The sequence below is a fragment of the Engystomops pustulosus genome, chromosome 3 (genome assembly GCF_040894005.1).
Source record: "Engystomops pustulosus chromosome 3, aEngPut4.maternal, whole genome shotgun sequence".
In the NCBI taxonomy this organism is placed as follows: domain Eukaryota; kingdom Metazoa; phylum Chordata; class Amphibia; order Anura; family Leptodactylidae; genus Engystomops; species Engystomops pustulosus.
The window spans coordinates 148,821,927-148,845,419 of NC_092413.1; the positions used below are offsets into that span (position 1 = coordinate 148,821,927).

At 42.5% G+C, this 23,493-nt stretch overlaps 1 protein-coding gene across 3 annotated transcripts; it reads left to right on the forward strand.

The window, feature by feature from the left end:
* Positions 1–207: 207 nt before the first annotated feature.
* LOC140122093 (receptor-transporting protein 4-like) lies at positions 208–14,870 on the forward strand. 3 transcript variants are annotated; one of them, XM_072142528.1, is made up of 3 exons: positions 208–405; positions 6,034–6,210; positions 13,673–14,870. In XM_072142528.1, the coding sequence occupies exons 2-3, from the start codon at positions 6,068–6,070 to the stop codon at positions 14,121–14,123; spliced, it is 594 nt and encodes a 197-aa protein (XP_071998629.1). In that variant the 5' UTR covers positions 208–405; positions 6,034–6,067; the 3' UTR covers positions 14,124–14,870. The 3 variants fall into 3 exon arrangements, with proteins under 3 accessions (XP_071998629.1, XP_071998628.1, XP_071998627.1); XM_072142527.1 differs by having other exon boundaries at positions 225–440; positions 13,652–14,870; XM_072142526.1 differs by having other exon boundaries at positions 237–405; positions 13,652–14,870.
* Positions 14,871–23,493: the final 8,623 nt, after the last annotated feature.

The following is a 23,493-nucleotide window of genomic DNA, read 5'->3' on the forward strand; positions in this document are numbered from 1 at the left end:
GAACTTAAATGATGACTGCAAAACTACGATATGTTTGATTTTCTTTCCTGCTTTTTATCAGTTATCAAACTTACTTTTCTATGAGAAAGCGAAACTCTTTTTCTTTGCACACGACTAAAGTTGCTAATTAGTTATTGTAGTTAATTGCATGCACTGTCTATAACCTTGAAAGATTAGATAAAAACTGTAAAAAGTCATGTACACAGAAGCAAACAACTTTTTATTGAGAGCTTTAACAGCACAGTCACTGCTGGGAGGAATGGAAGCTGGAGTAGTTTCGTTTCCTGGAAATATCCTGGATCTTGGAGGAGGAGTCACTGCAGATATAAGCACAAAGCCTTTCCATCATTTCACACAGAAGAGGCAAGAAACAGACCTGTGAGCTGTACTTTTCAAGCAAAAGAGGTAAATCATAAAACTGTAGAGGAAGTAGTTCTCAGGTATATTTACCTTTTTATATATTTTATTTCTTTAACCCCTTCTGGTCTAAGCCATTTTAGAGTTTTAGGACCAGGCCTGATTTTTTAAATTTGCTCAGTGGCATCATAGGAGGTTATAGCTTTGTAATGCTTGAACATGTCCAGGGGATTTTGAGATTATTTTCTTGTCACACATTGTACTTCAAAGTAATAGAAAACATTTTGATGATATCTTTTGTGTTTAGTTTTGAAAAAAAATGGAAATCTGGCAAAAATTTCTAAAATGTATTCGTTTTCATATTTTTAAACTTTCTGCTTTTCAGGCAGATAGTTGTTGCACCCGAGTAACTTTATAACTAACATTTCCGCAATGTCTGCTTTATATTGGCATGGGTTTTTATGCATCCTCTCTATTCTAGGTTGTTAGGAGGTTCAGAAGTTTGGGTGCAATTTTTCTTATTTTTATGAAAATCGTCTAAATCCTTATTTAGAAGCACCCGCTCAGGTTTAAGTGATTTTGAGAGACCTAAATAGCAGTAAAAACCCGTAAATTATGTCATTTTAGAAACTACATCCCTCAATGTATGAAAAATCAACTTTAAAGGACACCTGTCATCAGGTCTGTGTCACTTGTCCTGTCACTACTACCTGTTGGAGCAGCTCACAAGGATCCCATCCCAGCCTTTATCTAGTTATTTCATACATTAATCATAGTAATATCATCTATTCTTTATTATGTAAATGAGGCTGATCACATGGTCAGAGGCAGTGATGTCACCCCTGTTACCCCTCCCCTCTCCTCCCCCTGCTCATGTCTGTGTGTAATGTATAGTAAAGCATGGCTAGTGTGAGTGCTCCATCTGCTGACATGCTGCATCCTCCTAATACACATGTGTGAGACACAGACATCAGCTACACATGAATCTCACATGTTCTGCTGTAACGTGGCTGCCTGGAGCTGCTGTATCTCTCCTAAACACACACACATGCACACACAGGCTTCAGGGGGTGTGGCCACCAGCACCAGGAAGCGCATCATTATACAGCCTCACATCATTATACAGGCAGTCAGTCAAGCACTGGGGGTGTGGCTGTGCCTCCCACTGATGAATAGAGTGGACAGCTTGAATATGCTAATGCTTCAATGGACATTTCACAGGTCATTTGCATACAACTTTAGGACCTCATTGCTTAGGTTTACAGGCATGTAGAGGGACAATAAAGGGATAGAGACAATGCTCTCTAATGGCAGTTTATGAAAATATATTTAGTTTAGGGGGGTTATTTTGCATGACGGGTTCTCTTTAACCCCTTCCCGCCGCGGCCCTTTTTCGATTTTGCGTTTTCATTTTTCACTCCCCACATTCAAAAATCTGTAACTTTTTTATTTTTCCATGTACAGAGCTGTGTGACGGCTTATTTTCTGCGTAACAAATTACACTTCAAAATGGTGGTATTTAATATTTCATGCCATGTACCGGGAAGCGGGAAAAAAATTCCAAATGCAGTGAAATTGGTAAAAAAACGCATTTGTGCCGTATTCTTGTGGGCTTGGATTTTACGGATTTCACTCTGCACCTCAAATGACATGTCTACTTTATTCTTTGGGTCGGTACGATTACGGGGATACCAAATTTGTATAGGTTTTATAATGTTTTCATACATTTAAAAAAATTAAAACCTCCTGTACAAAATTTTTTTGGGGAATTTTGCCATCTTCTGGGGCTAATAACTTTTTCATACTTTGGTGTATGGAGCTGTGGGTGGTGTCGTTTTTTGCGGATTTTGATGACGTTTACAATGTTATCATTATTAGGACTGTACGACCTTTTGATCACTTTTTATAGAATTAAAAAAAAAAAATTCAATGGCAAAAAAGTGCCATTTTCGACTTTGGGCGCGATTTTCCGTTACGGGGTTAAACGCAGTGAAAAACCGTTATCATATTTTGATAGATCGGGCATTTTCGGACGCGGCAATACCTAATGTGTTTATGATTTTTACTGTTTATTTATATTTATATCAATTCTAGGGAAAGGGGGGTGATTTGAATTTTTAGGTTTTTTTATTATAATTTTTTTATTTTAACTTTTTTTTTATTTTGATTTTTACTATTTTTCAGACTCCCTAGGGTACTTTAACCCTAGGTTGTCTGATCGATCCTATCATATACTGCCATACTACAGTATGGCAGTATAAGGGGATTTTACTACTCATACATTACCATGTGCTGACAGCACATGGTAATGAATGGGTTAATCCGAAGTAGCTTCGGGTCTTCGTGAGACCCGAAGTTACCATGGTGACGGATCGCCGCTCCCCGATGACGTCACGGGGAGCGACGATCCACGCCGTCTTTTTGAGGCTGCCGGCACCTTTGCCGGCGGAGATCAGCGGTAAAACACCCGCGATCGGTGCCGGCACCGATCGCGGGTGTTACCGGTAAGCCTTTGCTGCAATATGCAGCAAAGACTTACCGGCTATGGAGAGGGCTCGGCCCGCGAGCCCTCTCCATGTACCGGGACCCGACATGTGACGTACTATTACGTCACATGTCGGTAAGGGGTTAAGAAGTGTGTTAACCCTTTAGATGTTTCACAGCGGCTAAAACAAAATGGAAGTGTAATTTACAAGCTGTAATTTTTTTAGACAATACATTAATTTTGGCCAAAAATTAAACCGTCACAAAGTATTAAATGATAAAAACTTTGATACCCAATTTCTCCTAAGTATGCTGTATAGGCAAACGGCCCGGCATAGAAGGGAAAGAGCACCACTCAGAGCAGATCTGCATTGTCACAGGCTATACAATGTTTATTTCTTTGTTATTTGGACATATGGGGGATTATTTTTTTTTGTGGATGAGATTCACTTTTCAGGGACATCATTAACGGGTGGTGGGGGGGGGGGTGTTTCAATAGCTAAGAATCAGATTTGATTAACTCTTTCATGGTGGTGGTTAAAAAAATTCATTAATTCTAGCATTTATTTTCCCAGAAATTCACTGTACCATTATTCTATGGATCATCAGGATTACAGCGATACCCCATTTATATAGCTTTTTTATGGTTAACTTGTTTTGCAGAATATAGAACTCTTCTGTGATAAATTTGCTTGTTTTTGCATGACCTGTATTAATGGGCATAACAGAAGGGGATAAAATGGTTTGCTGTTATGCCTATTTTTTTTAAAACATGCATGTCATTTTAACCAGTAACACCTGTAGAACTTAACTAGCTTTAACTTACCTAGGTAGCTTTAAAAATGTATTTTTGTGACATTTTGTACTTCAAGTGGGAAAGTTTGGTTGATATATGTGTTTACATGTGTAAATTTAGCATTTATTTATGAAAAAAGTTGAATTTGGTAAAAAAAGTTGAAAAAATTATCCATTTTCAAAATGTAAAATGTTCTGTTTTTCAAACTGATAGTCTTTCTACCAAAATTAGTTACCCTATATTGGCTTCTGAGTAAGAAGACACCCCACATGTGGATGTAACCTGCTGTCTAGGTACATGGCAGGATGCAGAAGGGAAGGAGCACTATTGAGCTTTTGTAGTGAAATTTTAACCATGCACTTTCCAAAATACACTTACTAGCCACCATACACAGGAGTTTTTGTCTGCTGCTTCTGTGGCAGTTGGAAGCTGAGGCGTGATTGGTTTCTGTTTTGCCACGGGTCATTTATATGAGCTTTGATTGGTAACTATAGGCAATACAGAGATAGGAGGAGATTTATAAGAAATGTCTGAGGTAAAACTGTTCCAGTTGCCCATGGAAACCAGAGATCAGCTATTTTATAAACAGTTGTGGGAAAATGGGTTAATGCATAATGCATTCACTGTTTTTTAATAAATGTTGGATAGTGTGTGAGGTTCTGCAGTATTTAAAATCTTTTTGTTAGATCATGAAACAGGTGTAATTGCAGTCTTAAGTGTGGTTTAGTTTAGGTGAAATTCTTTAGGTAGTTATTTTTGTATTGTCAGTGTTTTTTATCTCTGTACTGCATTTTTGCATAATTTATGAATGTCTTCAATAGTACTGTAATATTGCTGTACTGAGGTGTAATGGAAAAATATACATCTGTACAGCACATTTTGGAAAAAACAGCAGGTAAACAGGTAAACTACTACTGTGCAAGAACAAAACAAGTAGCATGCCAAATAATATCTAATAAATAATATCATACTGCATGATTCATTGATCAACCACAGTCGTGTGCTTCCAGCTGGAAACATTTGTGAAGTAATTGCTGAGGGGTAACCATAGAAAAATTGCTGGTAGATAACAGCAGGTTAATACAAATGACATACTATAAATAGTACATGCCATATACTGGGAGAAAAACAAGGGGAAAATAAGTGGCCCCAGATGGAGAAATAGGGCAACCAAGGAGTACATAAGCCACCCTCAGGGGAGCCCAACAACCAGGCAATGTCAAGTATGATAAGATCATTCTCCTGACGAAGCATCAGCGAAATGCGCGTCGGGGTGTTGTTCATTGCCCCCCCCCCCCCCCCCCCGGGTCGCCCACTGACAAGTCATCATGCTTTTGGGTGAGTGGTAACATTTCTGTGTAATTGTTGAAGTCTGAAGGTACCTCTGATCTCTACTCCAAACATAGTGTATATTAGGTTTTTTCACCCCTGTCAGCATTACTTATTTAATACTGACTAGAATCTATGATCTTATAATACTTTACATTGTCTGGTTGTTGGGCTCCCCTGAGGGTGGCTTATGTACACCTTGGTTGCCCTATTTTTCCATCTGGGGCCACTTGTTTTCCCCTTGTTTTTAATAAAAATGACATGTCTACTTTATTCAGTATTCAGTACGATCACGGGGATAACACATTTGTATAGGTTTTATAATGTCTTCGTCCATTTACAAAAATTAAAACCTCCTGTACAAAATTTTTTTAATTTTATTTTGCAATCTTCTGGCACTAATAACTTTTTCATACTGTGCTGTACGGAGCTGTGGGTGATGTCATTTTGTGAGACTTTTGATGACATCTTCAATGCTACCATTTTAAGGACTGTACGACCTTTTGATCACTTTTCATTGAATTTTTTTATATTTTTCAAAATGACGAAAAAGTGCCATTTTCGACTATTTTCCGTTACAGGGTTAAATGCAGTGAAAAACTGTTTTTATATTTTGATAGAAAGGGCATTTTTGGACGCGGCGATACCTGATGTGTTTATGATTTTTAATGTTTATTTATATTTATATCAGTTCTAGCGAAAGGGGGGGTGATTTGAATTTTTATGTTTTTTTATTATAATTTGTCTTTAAACTTTTTTTTAATGCTATTTTTAGACTCCCTAGGGTACTTTAACCCTAGGTTGTCTGATCAATCCTACCATATACTACCATACTACAGTATGGCAGTATATGGGGATTTTTTACCTCATTTATTGAAATGTGCATATCGTACATTGTAATGAATGGCTTAAAACGAGACAGCCTCGGGTCCGATGACGTCACAAGGAGCGACGATCGTCACAATGATGGCGGCGCCCATGCTAGCATTGATCGTGGGTGTAACCGGTAAGTCTTTCTGAACCATGTTAATTTTTTTCAATAATATTATTATTTAATTCTATTGCAGAGGGACAATAAATTCCAAATACCTTCGATTAAGAATGGATGCTGGAGTCACTTGGAGTCAGATATTTGCCAGTGAGATTCATCGATTAGATGATCCTTGTAGATGGAATTTACATGTGGATGGAAATCTTATGAAAGGAAACGATGCTTGTTATTTTACACAATCGACTTATGGCAGGTACATAAAATACTTAACATTTTAAGACCTTTAGAAACACATAAAAGAGGTATATGGCTTGGTTTGTATATATACTATTAACGCTGGTGCTTTTGGAGTGCAAAATAGCCACAATAGGGCTCATTTACTAAGGGCTCCGTGGATGCACTTTTGTTGGGTTTCACAAATGTTTCCATTTTGCGCCGAATTCCACCGGGATTTTGGCAAACACGATTGGTGCAATCGCGCCGGCTTTCACATGACAGAAATCGGGGGGCATGGCCGCCGGACAACCCGACGGATTCGGAAAAAACGCAGAATTTAAAAAATGAAATGTGTCGCAAGATCAAGCAGTCACATGCACCGGGAAGAAGAAGGTGATATCCGGCGGACCTCGGCGCAGCGACACCTGGTGGACATCGGGCGCACGACCTTAGTGAACTTAGTGTAATGTGAACTTAGTCTGGTACAAGTTACAAAAGTTTTTGGTCCATACTATGAGCATACACATTTGCATAAATAAATGTACTCTGGGGCTGCAAGCAGTGCTCAAGATAAACACTATTCTCATAGCTTCAAGCGTCAGTCCGCTACTCAACATATAGGGGAAATAAAAACTCTGTGAATCATATATCAATATGATGCACATAATAAAAATTCAATACTTAATATCTAGTTTTGACTTGGATTGTTAACCTCCCCTTTGTTCTTTGTCTGTCTTGTTGCATGTCTCCACTGTCACATAGGAAGGGATTGTCCTTGTGGTTGTCCCATATCACAAGGATATGCAGTAGCAATTAGGCAGGTGACAATTTGCGGGTCTCAAATGGGGACTCACTGTCTGTGTCCTGCCTTTACAGCTTCATTGGAGAAAATGAAGTTCCCCTTGGATATTGGACACACCCATTACCACTCAACCTACCTGCATGCAGACATGTGCATTCTTGGGCCATGTGTTATCGGTTTGTGTGGTTCACTCATGTGCCGATGCCAATAGAAATGATTGCCTGAGCCGCAAATAAATGCCGTGAATAAAGACTACATACACAACATCCACAGCCTCCCCCAGGTCCAATCTTAGAACGTACCTCCTCATAAAAGCTGATCATATTAGTCTAACAGTGCTGCTGCACCCTTCCAATGCCAAAACACAGCTCCTCATCTATATCTCTCCACGGCTCTGTTTGACAAAGGCTGTCTGTGCCGAAACGTCACATTATGTTTGTGCCACTTGAATAAAAATAACCTTCAGCATCTACTTAACCCCTTAAGGACGGAGGGTTTTCCGGCTCTTTTCTCGCTCTCTAACTTCAAAAATCCATAACTTTTTCATTTTTCCGTGTACAGACCTGTGTGAGGGCTTATTTTGTGCGTAACAAATTTTACTTTCCCGTAATGTTATTTATTTTAACATGTCGTGTACTGCGAAGCTGAAAAAAAATTCCAAATGTGGAAAAATTGAAAAAAAACCGCACGTGCGTCACGTTCTTGTGGGCTCAGTTTTTACGACTTTCACTCTTCGCTCCAAATAATACGCCTACTTTATTCTTTGGTTCGGTGCGATCGCGGTGATACCAAATTTATATAGGTTTTATTGTGTTTTAATACATTTTCAAAAATTAAACGAATGTGTACAAAAAAGAAAAAAAATTTTTTGCCATCTTCTGACGCTAATAACTTTTTCATACTTTGGCGCACAGAGATGTGTGAGGGGTCATTTTTTGCGAAATGAGGCGACGTTTTCATTGCTACCATTTTGAGGTCTGTGCGACATTTTGATCATTTTTTATTTCATTTTTTATGTTATGTAAAAAGGTGTAAAAGTCGCATTTCGGACATTTGGGCGCCATTTCCCGCCTCGGAGGTCACCGCCGCCTGTAACCGTTTTAATATTTTGATAGATCGGGCATTTTGGGACGCGGCGATACCTAATATGTTTGTGATTTTTACTGTTTATTATGTTTTATATCCGTTCTAGGGAAAGGGGGGTGATTTGAACTTTTAATATTTTATTAATTTTTTTTTATTTTTTAAACTTTTTTTTTAATTTTTTTTTTCACTATCTTTTAGACCATCTAGGGTACATTAACCCTAGATGGTCAGATCGCTCCTACCATATACTGCAATACTTCTGTATTGCAATATATGGCATTTTTGCAGCACATTCATTACAATGAGCCACTGGCTCATTGTAACGAATATGCAGCTGCCAGATAGCCTCGTGTCAAAAGAAGACACGAGGCTACCATGGCAACCGATCGCCGCCCCCCGATGACGTTCGGGGGCGTGGCGATCGGAAAAAAGATGGCGGCGCCCGCGCGCCGCCGTCTTTTAAACGCCGCCGGCGACTTTGCCGGCGGCGTTGAAGGGGTTAATAACCGCGATCGGTGCAAGCACCGACCGCGGTTATTAGCGGTGGGGGTTTTGTGCAATATGCAAAAACCCCCACCTTTGTATGAAGAGGACTCAGCCCGTGAGCCCTCTTCATACATCCCTTATACCTCTGCGCCGTAGAGCTACGGCGCAGAGCGTTAAGGGGTTAAAGGAGTGCTTCTTTTTGCTAGTTGTGTACAGGCTGCATTCAGATGAACATATGGGGGACGTATGTGTGGCACCGTACCGCCAAGGCCGATTCTAGCATATTTCAGTTCAGTTCAGTAAATGCTGAAAACTTTACTAACAATGGTTAACATCCCCACAGGCAGGGCACTGACACTCTGACTGACTACAGGTTCTAAAGTAATTAGTGACATCTATTACCTATAGATGACAAGCTTTTCCATCTGGAAGAGAGCTCTATTATGGTTCTCCCATCCATGACTTATCACTGCTGAGTTCATAGCCAGATGTCTTCAGCTCCGTGCAGCACATATCCACCCGATGTCCTTAAAGATATCACAGTCACTTACAGTATAAAGTCCCCTGGATAACAATAGCATGAGCACACCAATCAATTATATATACAGCACCCCCTAATTTATTCATACAGACCCCCCAACATTTGGTTCACATTATGCAATTGCATTGTCTTTTAAAATCCAGTGTAAGCGTATCGGGCGAAATACATAACCATATCACATATGTGTAAGTTAATCAATAATATATAGAGGTAACTACATGTGTTTTGCCTTTAAACATTAGTAATAATGATTAACAATATAATCACAAGTTACTACTAAATAAACACAAGTTATTACTATAAAACACATGACGCGTTTAATTATGCGTTTTTCCAGATCCGTTTGCAAAGTGTTTCAAAATACAAAGCAAACGCATCATGTGACCCCAGGCTCAGTAATTTATTGTATCCTATAACTAATCTATCCTACCCTGTTATTATATATTGCATACGATTTTATATACAGTGCTAACCTGACCAATGTAAATATATAACACCTCCTAATGAATATATACTGTATATATAGCCCCTAATTTATTTTTGTACAGCCCCCCTCTAATATATTTAAAGCCCTCAATATACACCCCCACCCAATTAAATTATATACAGCTCCCATATACAGATCCCCTCCGGCTGAAATAAAATCTGGCTCCACACATACAGCCCTCTCAGCTTATCATGGCAGATGCTGCCCTGCATACCGCTCCATACACGGGGAAAAGATAGGACATGTCTAGAGATGAGCGAGTATACTCGTCCGAGCTTGATGCTCGTTCGAGTATTAAGGTACTCGAGACGGCTCGTTGCTCGGACGAGTATTTCCCCTGCTCGAGATCGAGCATTTAATTAAAAAAACACAGTGAAGAACAATGAAGAATAGAATAAAAACAGTGAACACAGTGAACACAGGATCATTTAAGTGAAAAACACAGTGAAGAACACAGTGAAGAATAGATTACAGATGTTCGGCACATCTGCTTACTTGTCGGAAGATACGCGCGGAACGGTGCGAACAAAATAGTATGTGAAGAACAATATATATGTGTGAAGAACACGGTGAGCAGCACAGAGACATGGGGCAGCGGCAGCACGGAGACATCGAGGGGCACGGGGAGACATCGAGGGGCACGGAGACATCGAGGGGCACGGAGACATCGAGGGGCACGGAGACATCGAGGGGCACGGAGACATCGAGGGGCACGGAGACATCGAGGGACACGGAGACATCGAGGGGCACGGAGACATCGAGGGGCACGGGGAGACATCGAGGGGCACGGAGACATCGAGGGGCACGGAGACATCGAGGGGCACGGAGACATCGAGGGGCACGGAGACATCGAGGGACACGGAGACATCGAGGGGCACGGAGACATCGAGGGGCACGGGGAGACATCGAGGGGCACGGGGAGACATCGAGGGGCACGGAGACATCGAGGGGCACGGAGACATCGAGGGGCACGGAGACATCGAGGGGCACGGGGAGACATCGAGGGGCACGGGGAGACATCGAGGGGCACGGAGACATCGAGGGGCACGGAGACATCGAGGGGCACGGAGACATCGAGGGGCACGGAGACATCGAGGGGCACGGAGACATCGAGGGGCACGGAGACATCGAGGGGCACGGGGAGACATCGAGGGGCACGGGGAGACATCGAGGGGCACGGAGACATCGAGGGGCACGGAGACATCGAGGGGCACGGAGACATCGAGGGGCACGGAGACATCGAGGGGCACGGAGACATCGAGGGGCACGGAGACATCGAGGGGCACGGGGAGACATCGAGGGGCACGGAGACATCGAGGGGCACGGAGACATCGAGGGGCACGGAGACATCGAGGGGCACGGAGACATCGGGGAGACTTCAGTGGAAGAAGAGCAGCGGATCCCGGGACAGCGTATCTCCCGACAAGTAAGCAGATGTGCAGAACATCTGCAATCTATTCTTCACTGTGTTTTTCACTTAAATGATCCTGTGGTCACTGTTTTTATTCTATTCTTCACTGTTCTTCACATCTGTTAACTTGTCGGGAGATAATATACGCGCGGAACAGTGAAGAATAGATTGTAGATGTTTGCATACATCTGCTAACTTATCAGAAGACATTCTTTTTCAATTAATTAACACATTTTATTCCCGAACCATGGTCCCTTTGAAAAATGCTCGAGTCTCCCATTGACTTCAATGGGGCTCGTTATTCGAGACGAGCACTCGAGCATCTGGAAAAGTTCGTCTCGAATAACGAGCACTCGAGCATTTTAGTGCTCGCTCATCTCTAGACATGTCCTTTCCCTGTGTGCACAGCCCATATGAAGGCTGAGCCCTCTTCATACAGAGATGGGCTTTTCTGTATATTGCAGCAAAGACCCATCGCTTTCACCGATCACGGTTGTTAACCTCTTGCGCGTGGTGATAACCTCTTGCACGGCCGGCCGGCGCCGACGGCACTTAAAACGTAGTGCTCCTCACTGGAGGGGGGAAGTGATTCTCACTGGCTGGGGGTAGTGATCCTCACTGGATGGGGGTAGTGCTCCTCACTGGATGGGAGTAGTGTTCCTCACTGGATGGGGGTAGTGCTCCTCACTGGATGGGGGTAGTGTTCCTCACTGGATGGGGGTAGTGTTCCTCACTGGATGGGGGTAGTGCTCCTCACTGGATGGGGGTAGTGCTCCTCACTGGATGGGGGTAGTGCTCCTCACTGGATGGTGGTAGTGTTCCTCAGTGGATGGTGGTAGTGTTCCTCAGTGGATGGGGGTAGTGCTCCTCAGTGGATGGGGGTAGCGCTCCTCGTTGTATGGGGGTAGTGCTCCTCACTGGATGGGGGTAGTGCTCCTCACTGGATGGGGGTAGTGCTCCTCACTGGATGTGGGTAGTGCTCCTCACTGGATAGGGGTAGTGCTCCTCACTGGATGGGGGTAGCGCTCCTCACTGGATGGGGGTAGCGCTCCTCACTGGATGGGGGTAGCGCTCCTCGTTGTATGGGGGTAGTGTCCCTCGTTGTATGGGGGTAGCGTCCCTCACTGTATTTGCTCCTGCTTAGTGATATTATTGGTGATATTGGTCTGTTTATTATCAGTATGGTGGTATTTATCTTGTTGTACTGGTAATGGTCATGATACTACTTTATTATATGTCCCTTTATAGAGGGGGATTGTCTTTAATTTTAGGCTAAATAGCTGGGTTGGCAGTCTACAATGATTACATGGACTTTGGTTTGCAGTTTGGGCACTTGGTCTCTAAAAGGTTCGCCATTACTGCCCTAGAGGGTCTAAGAAATTGTGAAAAAAAAAATTAATAAAATATTAAAAATTCAAATCACCCCCCTTTCCCTAGAACTGATATAAAATATAATAAACAGTAAAAATCCCAAACACATTAGGTATTGCCACGTTCCAAAATGCCTGATCTATCAAGATATAAAAACAGCCTGCGGTGACCTCCGAAACAGGAAATGGCGCCCAATTGTCCGAAACGCGACTTTTACACCTTTATACATGACATAAAAAATGTAATAAAAAGTGATCAAAATGTTGCACAGTCCTCAAAATGGTAGCAATGAAAACCTTGGCTCATTTAGCAAAAAATGACATATCTCACAGCTCTGTACATCATAGTATGAAAAAGTTATTAGCGTCAGAAAATGGCAAATTTTTTTTTTCCTTTTTCGTACACATTAGTTTAATTTTTGAAAATGTATTAAAACGCAATAAAATCTGTATAAATCTGGTATCACCGCTATCCTACCGGACACAAGAATAAAGTAGAGGTGTTATTTGGAGTGCAGAGTGAAAGTCGTAAAAACGGAGCCCACACATGCATTTTTTTTTCAATATTTCCACTTTGGAATTTTTTTCCTGCTTCCCAGTTCATGGCATGTTATAATAATAAATAACATTAAGGGAGAGTAAAATTTGTTATGCACAAATAAGCCCTCACACAACTCTGTACACGGAAAAATGAAAATTTTTGAAGGTGGAGAGCGAGAAATGAGCGAAAAAACCCTGCATCCTTATGGGGTTAAATCACACTGCAGTTTGTACACTGCAGACAAATGCAAGTTTGCAAACGCTCACAACACTTGCTTTTCTGCAGCACTGCACAGATCATGGGGTACATATACAGATAAAATAAGACATTACAGAGTAATAACATAAACCAGGGTGGATCAGTCTGCAGTGATAACTGTTTCATGTTATCAAGAGGTGAGGGGTAACATTGACAGTAGAAGAAATCAGTGGAGGTTTAGAGAATAGAGTGAATGTTACATGCATTATAGGGCATGTAATAGGTGGGTCTGAAAAGGCAGGTTTTTAGGGAATGTTTGAAATTATGGTATTAAGGTATTGGTCTGATGGTTTGAGGTAGTGTATTTCAGAGAATAAGTGCTCTTGGATTTATTACATACCTCCCTATAGCTTGTCACTACCCAGCCCTGTTAGCTGCTTTTGGTACATACCTCCTTTGCTTAATAACCAAACTGCATTTTCCTATAAAACAACTGCATACTTATTGACACCAAAGAAACAAATGAAGTATCTAATAATTATGATCTTTCCCTTAGATTTTTCTGCTCTCAATGCAGGCACTCCTGGATCTCATCCAAGGTGTTTATATTGTTCCGTATGGATCTAAATAAATGCTACCAATATGGAGATGTGACTATGAGGATTTTCAGACAGGAATGTAAAAAATGCAGCCTGATGCAACAGCCAAAAATACAACCTGAAAATATAAAAAGAGCCATCAGCAACGTAGTAAGTCGTATTCAGAGGGTGTTTTATGAGAACGAGAATGTCAATGACACTCGTCAACCAAAATCTTTTGGTGACCTGGCTGGCCCACATGATGAAGATCATTGCGAGGCATGTCAACTCAACCTGTGCCAGAGGGAAACCACGTCTTCTCAAGAATCCTCATCTAGTGTGTTACCTGCTATTGGTGTTGGTGCTGGTGTTGTTGTTGGTATTGGTGCATTAGCACTATTGTTTCACTCATTGAGTAAAACTAAAGATAGCAAAAGGGGCTCTTCGTAGGGTAATAGCCTTTAACACCACTGTTCCAATGCACTGTTCCATCTAAGCTATGCATTTCCGTAATAGTAAAATGTAAGAAGTTACAACAACATATTAATGAGGTTTAACAATCTGGACAGTTTTGAACTTGCAAATCCATCATTTTGAGAGTCCACAGCTTAGAGGAAACAGTGAGGGAGGAACAAGAATCAGACTTTCCTGCAATAATTAGTGACAACTCAATAAAGCATCTATATAGCTGTAGCCTTATTTCTTATTGGGGCATGTGCAACTTCAGTCCCACTACTCCTTGTGTCTTAAATTTACATATAAAAAATGTTATGCTAAAATAAAGTTAAATATGTATTATAAATCTAACTATGAATGTCTCTGTTTAAATAAGATCAATTTAGACTAATGCATACAACCAGGGCTGATTTTATACTGTGGTCTGTGGAGAGGCTAGTGATCCAAGCCCCTATAGTGACCCATAGTATGGTTTAATGAGGTTAGTGGCAATACACTCAGATTCTGTTTTATCGTTGTCTTCAGAGGATACACTACTTGAAATTGATCTAAAATATACTTTGTGAATAGATCTAGTCTGTCGCTAGTTTACAATATATTATTGATGGTGCCCTATAGTTCAGTCTAAAAACTGCCCTATATATTTCATATGTAATTTTTTCAGATGTACGTACATGCTATTCAAATTTTGGATTAAAAACTCTTATATTGTTGAAAAGTGAATAAAGCCTATCTTCAGAATCTGCTGTATGAGCATTACCACTTATTACTTTGTTACTGTGCTAATACACATGTTTCTTGGGTAGCAAACAACTGATCTGTGGTACATTGTTTCTTGGACCATGTATCATTGGTGCATAAAGTCCGATCACACATGATAACAGCAATAAAGACTGTCCAATTCAGTAAAAGGCAGTAGTAGGACCTGCACTCAGTTTTGTGGCTTGGACAGTTGGTTCACACACAGGACCATGGAAAACATGTATCTGTGCTCTAACTGTTGAGTGAAACGATTATAGAGGGACAAAAACAGCATTCGTGTCGAGGAGCCTTATTTTCACAGCAGGATCACCCAGACCCAGGCTCTGACACAATAATGTGTCCATGATACAAAAGAGTAATGAAGGTCCAGGAGAAGACTATGCCATTTGGATGTGACTTTAGAGCTTCTCACACAGGAGACGTACACTCACCGGCCACTTTATTAGGTACACCTGTCCAACTGCTCGTTAACACTTAATTTCTAATCAGCCAATAACATGGCGGTAACTCAGTGCATTTAGGCATGTAGACATGGTCAAGACAATCTCCTGCAGTTCAAACCGAGCATCAGTATGGGGAAGAAAGGTGATTTGAGTGCCTTTGAACGCGGCATGGTTGTTGGTGCCAGAAGGGCTGGTCTGAGTATTTCAGAAACTGCTGATCTACTGATTTTCACACACAACCATCTCTAGGGTTTACAGAGAATGGTCCGAAAAAGAAAAAACATCCAGTGAGCGGCAGTTCTGTGGGCGGAAATGCCTTGTTGATGCCAGAGGTCAGAGGAGAATGGGTATACTGGTTCGAGCTGATAGAAAGGCAACAGTGACTCAAATCGCCACCCGTTACAACCAAGGTAGGCAGAAGAGCATCTCTGAACGCACAGTACGTCGAACTTTGAGGCAGATGGGCTACAGCAGCAGAAGACCACACCGGGTGCCACTCCTTTCAGCTAAGAACAGGAAACTGAGGCTACAATTTGCACAAGCTCATCGAAATTGGACAGTAGAAGATTGGAAAAACGCTGCCTGGTCTGATGAGTCTCGATTTCTGCTGCGACATTCGGATGGTAGGGTCAGAATTTGGCGTCAACAACATGAAAGCATGGATCCATCCTGCCTGGTATCAACGGTTCAGGCTGGTGGTGGTGGTGTCATGGTGTGGGGAATATTTTCTTGGCACTCTTTGGGCCCCTTGGTACCAATTGAGCATCATTGCAACGCCACAGCCTACCTGAGTATTGTTGCTGACCATGTCCATCCCTTTATGACCACAATGTACCCAATATCTGATGGCTACTTTCAGCAGGATAATGCGCCATGTCATAAAGCTGGAATCATCTCAGACTGGTTTCTTGAACATGACAATGAGGTCACTGGACTCAAATGGCCTCCACAGTCACCAGATCTCAATCCAATAGAGCATCTTTGGGATGTGGTGGAATGTGAGATTTGCATCATGGATGTGCAGCCGACAAATCTGCGGCAACTGTGTGATGTCATCATGTCAATATGGACCAAAATCTCTGAGGAATGCTTCCTGCACCTTGTTGAATCTATGCCACAAAGAATTGAGGCAGTTCTGAAGGCAAAAGGGGGTCCAACCCGTTACTAGCATGGTGTACCTAATAAAGTGGCCGGTGAGTGTATATAGTGGCAGGACCAGAACGAGGGGTAAGTAATCACCTAAGGCGTCACTCTCACCTCCTACCCTGGGGGGACGCCACCCTGGCCCTAAATAGAAATAAGCCCTATGTTTGAGACGTAAATACCGCTGGCTACTGGATGCAAGCGGTAATGTTACAGTTCCACGCGCAAGGATACTGATATCTAGAACAGAAGAATCCAGGAGTGAGGAATGAGGCTGGATCCAGGGAGCACATTAGGTGAGTATTATTATTTTTTTTTTTCTGTGCAGCATATCAAATGGGTGTATGGGCTAGCTACTGTACATACTGGGTGCATGGGCTATCTATATACTGGATGCATGGGCTGTGATCTGCTACCTGTATATACTGGGAGCAAGTGCTGGACTGCATATATATTAGGGTATATATTAATAACACTGAAGGTGTTAAATGTGAATTAATAGGGGGAAACTGTAGGGGAGTATATATTATAATATATTGAGGGGTCACAGTGTATATAAGTAGACCGACATGGACCAGGCCAACATAGATATGGAAGCAAATATCTGTGTTTGCCAAATTCATTGCATGGTTAATATTTATATTTGTGGTATACAGGCAGTCCCCGGGTTACGTACAAGATAGGTTCTGTAGGTTTGTTCTTAAGTTGAATTTGTATTTAAGTCGGAATTGTATATTTTATCACTGTAGCTCCAGACAAATTTTTTTTTTTGCCCAAGTGACAATTGGAGTTAAAAATTTTTTGATGTAATTGGACCAAGGATTATCAATAAAGCTTCATTACAAACACCTTACAGCTGGACATTGCAGTCTGGGACTATAGTAAAGCCTCCAGAGAGCTTCACCAGAGGTCACAGTGGGCAGAGGGGTCCGTCTGTAACTATGAGTCGTCTGTAAGTCGGGTGTCCTTAAGTAGGGGACCGCCTGTATACATTTCAGTATGTTTACTGGAGGGAGATATTTTCTATTTGCGGCATATTTACTCCTTGTAGGCCTCTTTGTAGATGATCCCATAGCAGTTTGCCTCTTAGATTCCATTCTTATTATTTTTAATGCCATGTTTCCTCCCAGAATCAACTATAACTCTACCTTGTTCTTGCTGCAATTTTACAGTTGAGGGAGGGGCGCATTTTTCCTTGTCTGTGTATGGCACCAAAATGCTTTGTCGCACCTGTGCATAGAGGCATCTGCACAGAGGCATTCTAAGAAACTTCTTGAGACATTGACAACGGCCTACACTATTTTGCCCACATATTCTTCTAAAACTGATTTATTCATTTCCAACCACCATATGGCTAAATTTCTATATCCTGTGCATTATATAGACATCAGCTTGCAGCTGTCTCTGTAGTTGTACCCAAAATAATATACATGTATGGCATAGACTGAGCGGACAATAGGACTCCCATTTAAGTTTTTTTTTAATGTAGGAAAAAAATAAACATATACCCGTATATACTCGAGTATAAGCCGACCTGAGTATAAGCCGAGACCCCTAATTTTGACACAAAAAAAGACCTATAGACCTATAGACTCGAGTATAAACCGAGGGTGGGAAATGCATTGGTCACAGCCCCCCCAGTATATACCCAGCCAGCCCCCTGGAATTTATAGCCAGCCAGTCCCCTGGAGTATATAGCCAGCCAGCCAGCCCCATCAAGTATATAGTCTGCCAGCCCCCTCAAGTATATAGCCTGCCAGCCCCTGGAGTATATAGCCTGCCAGACCACTGGAGTATATAGGCTTGCCTGCCTGCCCCCTCAAGTATATAGCCCGCCTGCCTGCCCCCTCGAGTATATAGCCTGCCTGCCCCCTCGAGTATATAGCCTCGCAGCCCCTTCCTGTCCGTCGCAGGCACCATAACATTGGCCGCAAGCTGACATCATAGTGTGTGCCGATGCAGCTGACGTCGCGAAGACTGTGATGGACCAGGACCCGATGTCGGAGCCACAATGGATGCCGGGGAGTGTCAGAAGGTGAGTGAACTTTTTGTTTTTTTTCCTTGACTCGAGTATAAGCCGAGTATTTTGTGCTGAAAAACTAGGCTTATACTCCAGTATTATTGTATGAACATATTTGTATTGACCCACAGAATAAAGTTATATGTGCCCCACAGTCACCTGTGTACAAAATCCATGTGCAGTAACCTATCCTGTACAACACATTAACTCCTTCTCTATCTGCAGTAACTTACAATGTACAGCACATTTACCCCTCATTACCCCATACTGTGCAGCACTAAACTGTGCTGTGCAGCACATTTACCCCCACTGCACTAAACTATCCTATGTAGCACATTAACCCCTCCTGCACTAAACTATCCTGTGCAGCACATTAACCACTCCTGCACCACCAATTATTGCAGCAAATTAACCCCTCCTTCACTAACCTATCCTGTGCAGCACATTAACCCCTCCTGCACTAACCTATGCTGTGCAGCACATTAACCACTCCTGCACTACCAATCCTTTGCAGCAAATTAACCCCTCCTGCACTAACCTATGCTGTGCAGCACATTAACCCCTCCTGCACTAACCTATCCTGTGCAGCACATTAACCCCTCCTGCACTACCTTATCCGGTGCAGCACATTAACCCCTCCTGCACTACCTTATCCGGTGTAGCACATTAACCCCCACTGCACTAAACTATCCTGTGCAGCACATTAACCCCTCCTGCACTACCTTATCCGATGCAGCACATTAACCCCCACTGCACTAAACTATGCTGTGCAGCGCATTAACCCCCACTGCACTAAACTATCCTGTGCAGCACATTAACTCCTCCTGCACTAACCTATCCTGTTCAGCACATTAACCCCTCCTGCACTACCCTATCATGTGCAGCACATTAACCCTCACTGCACTAACCTATCCTGTGCAGCACATTAACCCCTCCTGCACTACCTATCCTTTGCAGCAAATTAACCCCTACTGCACTACCCTATGCTGTGCAGTACATTAACCCCTCCTGCACTAAACTATCCTGTGCAGCACATTAACCCCTCCTGCACTACCCTATCCTGTGCAGCACATTAACCCCCACTGCACTAACCTATCCTGTGCAGCACATTAGCCCCTCCTGCACTACCTATCCTTTGCAGCAAATTAACCCCTACTGCACTACCCTATGCTGTGCAGCACATTAACCCCTAATGCACTAACCTATCCTGAGCAGTACATTAAACCCCACTGCACTAAACTATCCTGAGCAGTACATTAACCCCTACTGCACTAACCTTACAGCATATGTTATTGTTAATACTTTAAAAACCTTTATTAAAAAGTACAGTAAAAAATGAAAATCATGGACATGGAAAAAAACTATTACAAGCAGTTCAATCAGCATATCATATAATTCATCGGCGCTATAATTCCAATAGCGCCAATGCTTAGTATCCTGCTGGGCCCCGACCCTGTATTCGGCAGTCGGGCAGGGGCCTCCGTCCGTCCGGACAGGAAGCTCCTGCCCGTCCCTGTATAGTGCTCGATGCGGCCGTTTCCGGCCGCTCGAGCACTATTACTGGAGCGATGTGGCCGGAAGACAACCCCGGCGCACATCGCTCCAGGAACTAGGCTGCGCGGCCGCGTGATGACGTCATCACGCGGCCGCGCACCCCTTCCTGCCCGGACGCGGCAAGAAGATAGAAGCTGCGGAGCCAGAGGTGAGTATAAGGTTTTGTTTTTTTTAAAATCAAACAGCAGTAAAAACATGGTGGGGGCTTATTGTATAAAGGCATTCATTTGGGGTTTGGTGGTCGGCGGGAAGAACATTAAATCATTTATTGTGGTGGGCAGCATATCATATAATATATAATTCATTGTGTGTGGGGGCAGCATATCATATAATATATAATTCATTGTGTGTGGGGGCAGCATATCATATAATATATAATTCATTGTGTGGGGGGGCAGCATATCATATAATTCATTGTGTGGGGGGCAGCATATCATATAATTCATTGTGTGGGGGGGCAGCATATCATATAATTCATTGTGTGGGGGGCAGCATATCATATAATTCATTGTGTGGGGGGGGCAGCATATTATATAATTCATTGTGTGGGGGGCAGCATATCATATAATATATAATTCATTGTGTGGGGGGGGGCAGCATATCATATAATTCATTGTGTGGGGGGCAGCATATCATATAATTCATTGTGTGGGGGGGCAGCATATCATATAATTCATTGTGTGGGGGGCAGCATATCATATAATATATAATTCATTGTGTGGGGGGGCAGCATATCATATAATTCATTGTGTGGGGGGCAGCATATCATATAATTCATTGTGTGGGGGGCAGCATATCATATAATTCATTGTGTGGGGGGCAGCATATCATATAATTCATTGTGTGGGGGGCAGCATATCATATAATTCATTGTGTGGGGGGCAGCATATCATATAATTCATTGTGTGGGGGGCAGCATATCATATAATTCATTGTGTGGGGGGGCAGCATATCATATAATATATAATTCATTGTGTGGGGGGGGCAGCATATCATATAATTCATTGTGTGGGGGGCAGCATATCATATAATTCATTGTGTGGGGGGCAGCATATCATATAATTCATTGTGTGGGGGGCAGCATATCATATAATTCATTGTGTGGGGGGGCAGCATATCATATAATTCATTGTGTGGGGGGCAGCATATCATATAATTCATTGTGTGGGGGGCAGCATATCATATAATTCATTGTGTGTTGGGGGGCAGCATATCATATAATTCATTGTGTGGGGGGGCAGCATATCATATAATTCATTGTGTGGGGGGGGCAGCATATCATATAATTCATTGTGTGGGGGGGCAGCATATCATATAATTCATTGTGTGTTGGGGGGCAGCATATCATATAATTCATTGTGTGGGGGGGCAGCATATCATATAATTCATTGTGTGGGGGGGGCAGCATATCATATAATTCATTGTGTGTTGGGGGGCAGCATATCATATAATTCATCTTGGGGGGGCAGCATATCATATAATTCATCGTGAGGGGGGCAGCATATCATATAATTTATTGTGTGGGGGGGGGGCAGCATATCAAATATTCATTGTGGGGGGACATATCAAATAATTTAGTATTAGTATTCCAGTATTCATTCTAGTATATTAGATTCTTAGTGGAGTGGTTAAGCATTTATCAAGAGGGATCACAAATAGTTCACAAGGCGAGGGGGGGCACTATATTAGATAATTCATTGATGGGGGCAGTACATTAAGTAAATGTATTTTAAATAATTACTTGAGGTGACCAGCATCTAAAATTCATGGGGCACCACCGTATCATAGAGAGGGCTATAAATAGGTAAATTAATTAATTAAAGGGGGCAATAAAAATTAAGTCATTAATTGGGGGGGCAACATATATACCGCATATACTCGTGTATAAGCCGAGTTTTTCCAGCACAAAAAAATGTGCTGAAAAACCTCACCTCGGCTTATACACAAGTCAATTCAAAGAAATACGTAATACTCACCTTCCAGCGCCCAGATCCCTGGCGCAGCTCCTGATCCTCAGCGCGGCTCCTCTTCTTTCTTCTCTATCCATAAGAGTCGTGACCATGCGACCTGCCGGCTGGCGCAAACTATGATGCGGCAGTGTCGCCGCATCATAGTGTGCACCGGCCAGCAGATCGCATGGACACGACTCTGACGGCTGTTACAGCAAACAGAAGAAAAAAGAGGAGCCGCGCCAAGGATTGGGAGTGAGTGAGTATCGCCGGACGGTGAGAATTAAGTTTTTCTTTTAATGTGCTTGGCATACAGGGGACTGGCTGTATACTGTATGGGGCTTGCTGGCTGTATACTACATGGAGCTGGCTGTATACAACATGGCGCAGGCTGTATACTACATGGGGCTGGTTGTATACTACAGGGGGCTGGCTCTATACTACAGGGGGTTGGCTGGATGTATACTACATGGGGACTGGCTGCGATACTACATGGGGCTGGCTGTATACTACAGGGGGCTGGCTGTATACTACATGGGGCTGGCTGTATACTACAGGGGGCTGGCTGTATACTACAGGTAGTTGGCTGGATGTATACTACATGGGGACTGGCTGTATACTACTGGGGGCTGGCTAGCTGTATAATACAGGTAGTTGGCTGGATGTATACTACATGGGGGCTGGCTGTATACTACATGGGGGCTGGCTGTATACTATATACTGTATATATGATATATGTGGGGGCACAGTGTGGCCAGTTGTGGTGTGAGAGGATGATGCCAACCATGTCTGTTTTATAAACCTGCAGAGATGAGTCATGGCTGGAAGAAGCCTCATGGAAGATCAGAAAGAAGGGAAGAGACAACATGAGGGACGTCACCTGTAAGTGATTGGATGACACTGCAGCCTCTATGCAGGACTGGTATATACTACTATAGGGTCACTATATGGTGGTATATACTGGTCTGTGTGTGTAGGTTGTGTTTGTATAATAATAATATGGGGGTAAAGATCATCAGTAAATGAAGTTTGTAGTTGGTAAATTGTTGGTAATACTGGTCTGTGTATAGAGTTTGTGCTCATTATCAGGATGTTGGTATTATCTTTATGTCGTGGTGATGCTGTGTGCTGCATTTTGGAGGAATCATTTATAAATTGTAGCGCTATTGTTTGGATTACTGGTCTTATGGTACTTTTAATTGGTAACAGTATTGTGGTATTATTATTTTATAATAGTATTTTTTGGTTTCTAATATCTCTAGAGCTTTGAAACAGTATAACTATGTGGTATCTTTTTACTTATATTGTTGTGGTAGGGGGCCCCACGTCGGCTGCATAGCTGGGGGGCCCCATCCTAAATGAGGTGCTCCATACCACTGAGACCCTTAATCTGGCCCTGTACACAAGTCACGCAGAATGAGAAGAATGAGAGTAAGAAGCTGCTACTCCAGCCTCGGCTCATGTAGGGAGGCGGGTTATGTATCAGTCTACTG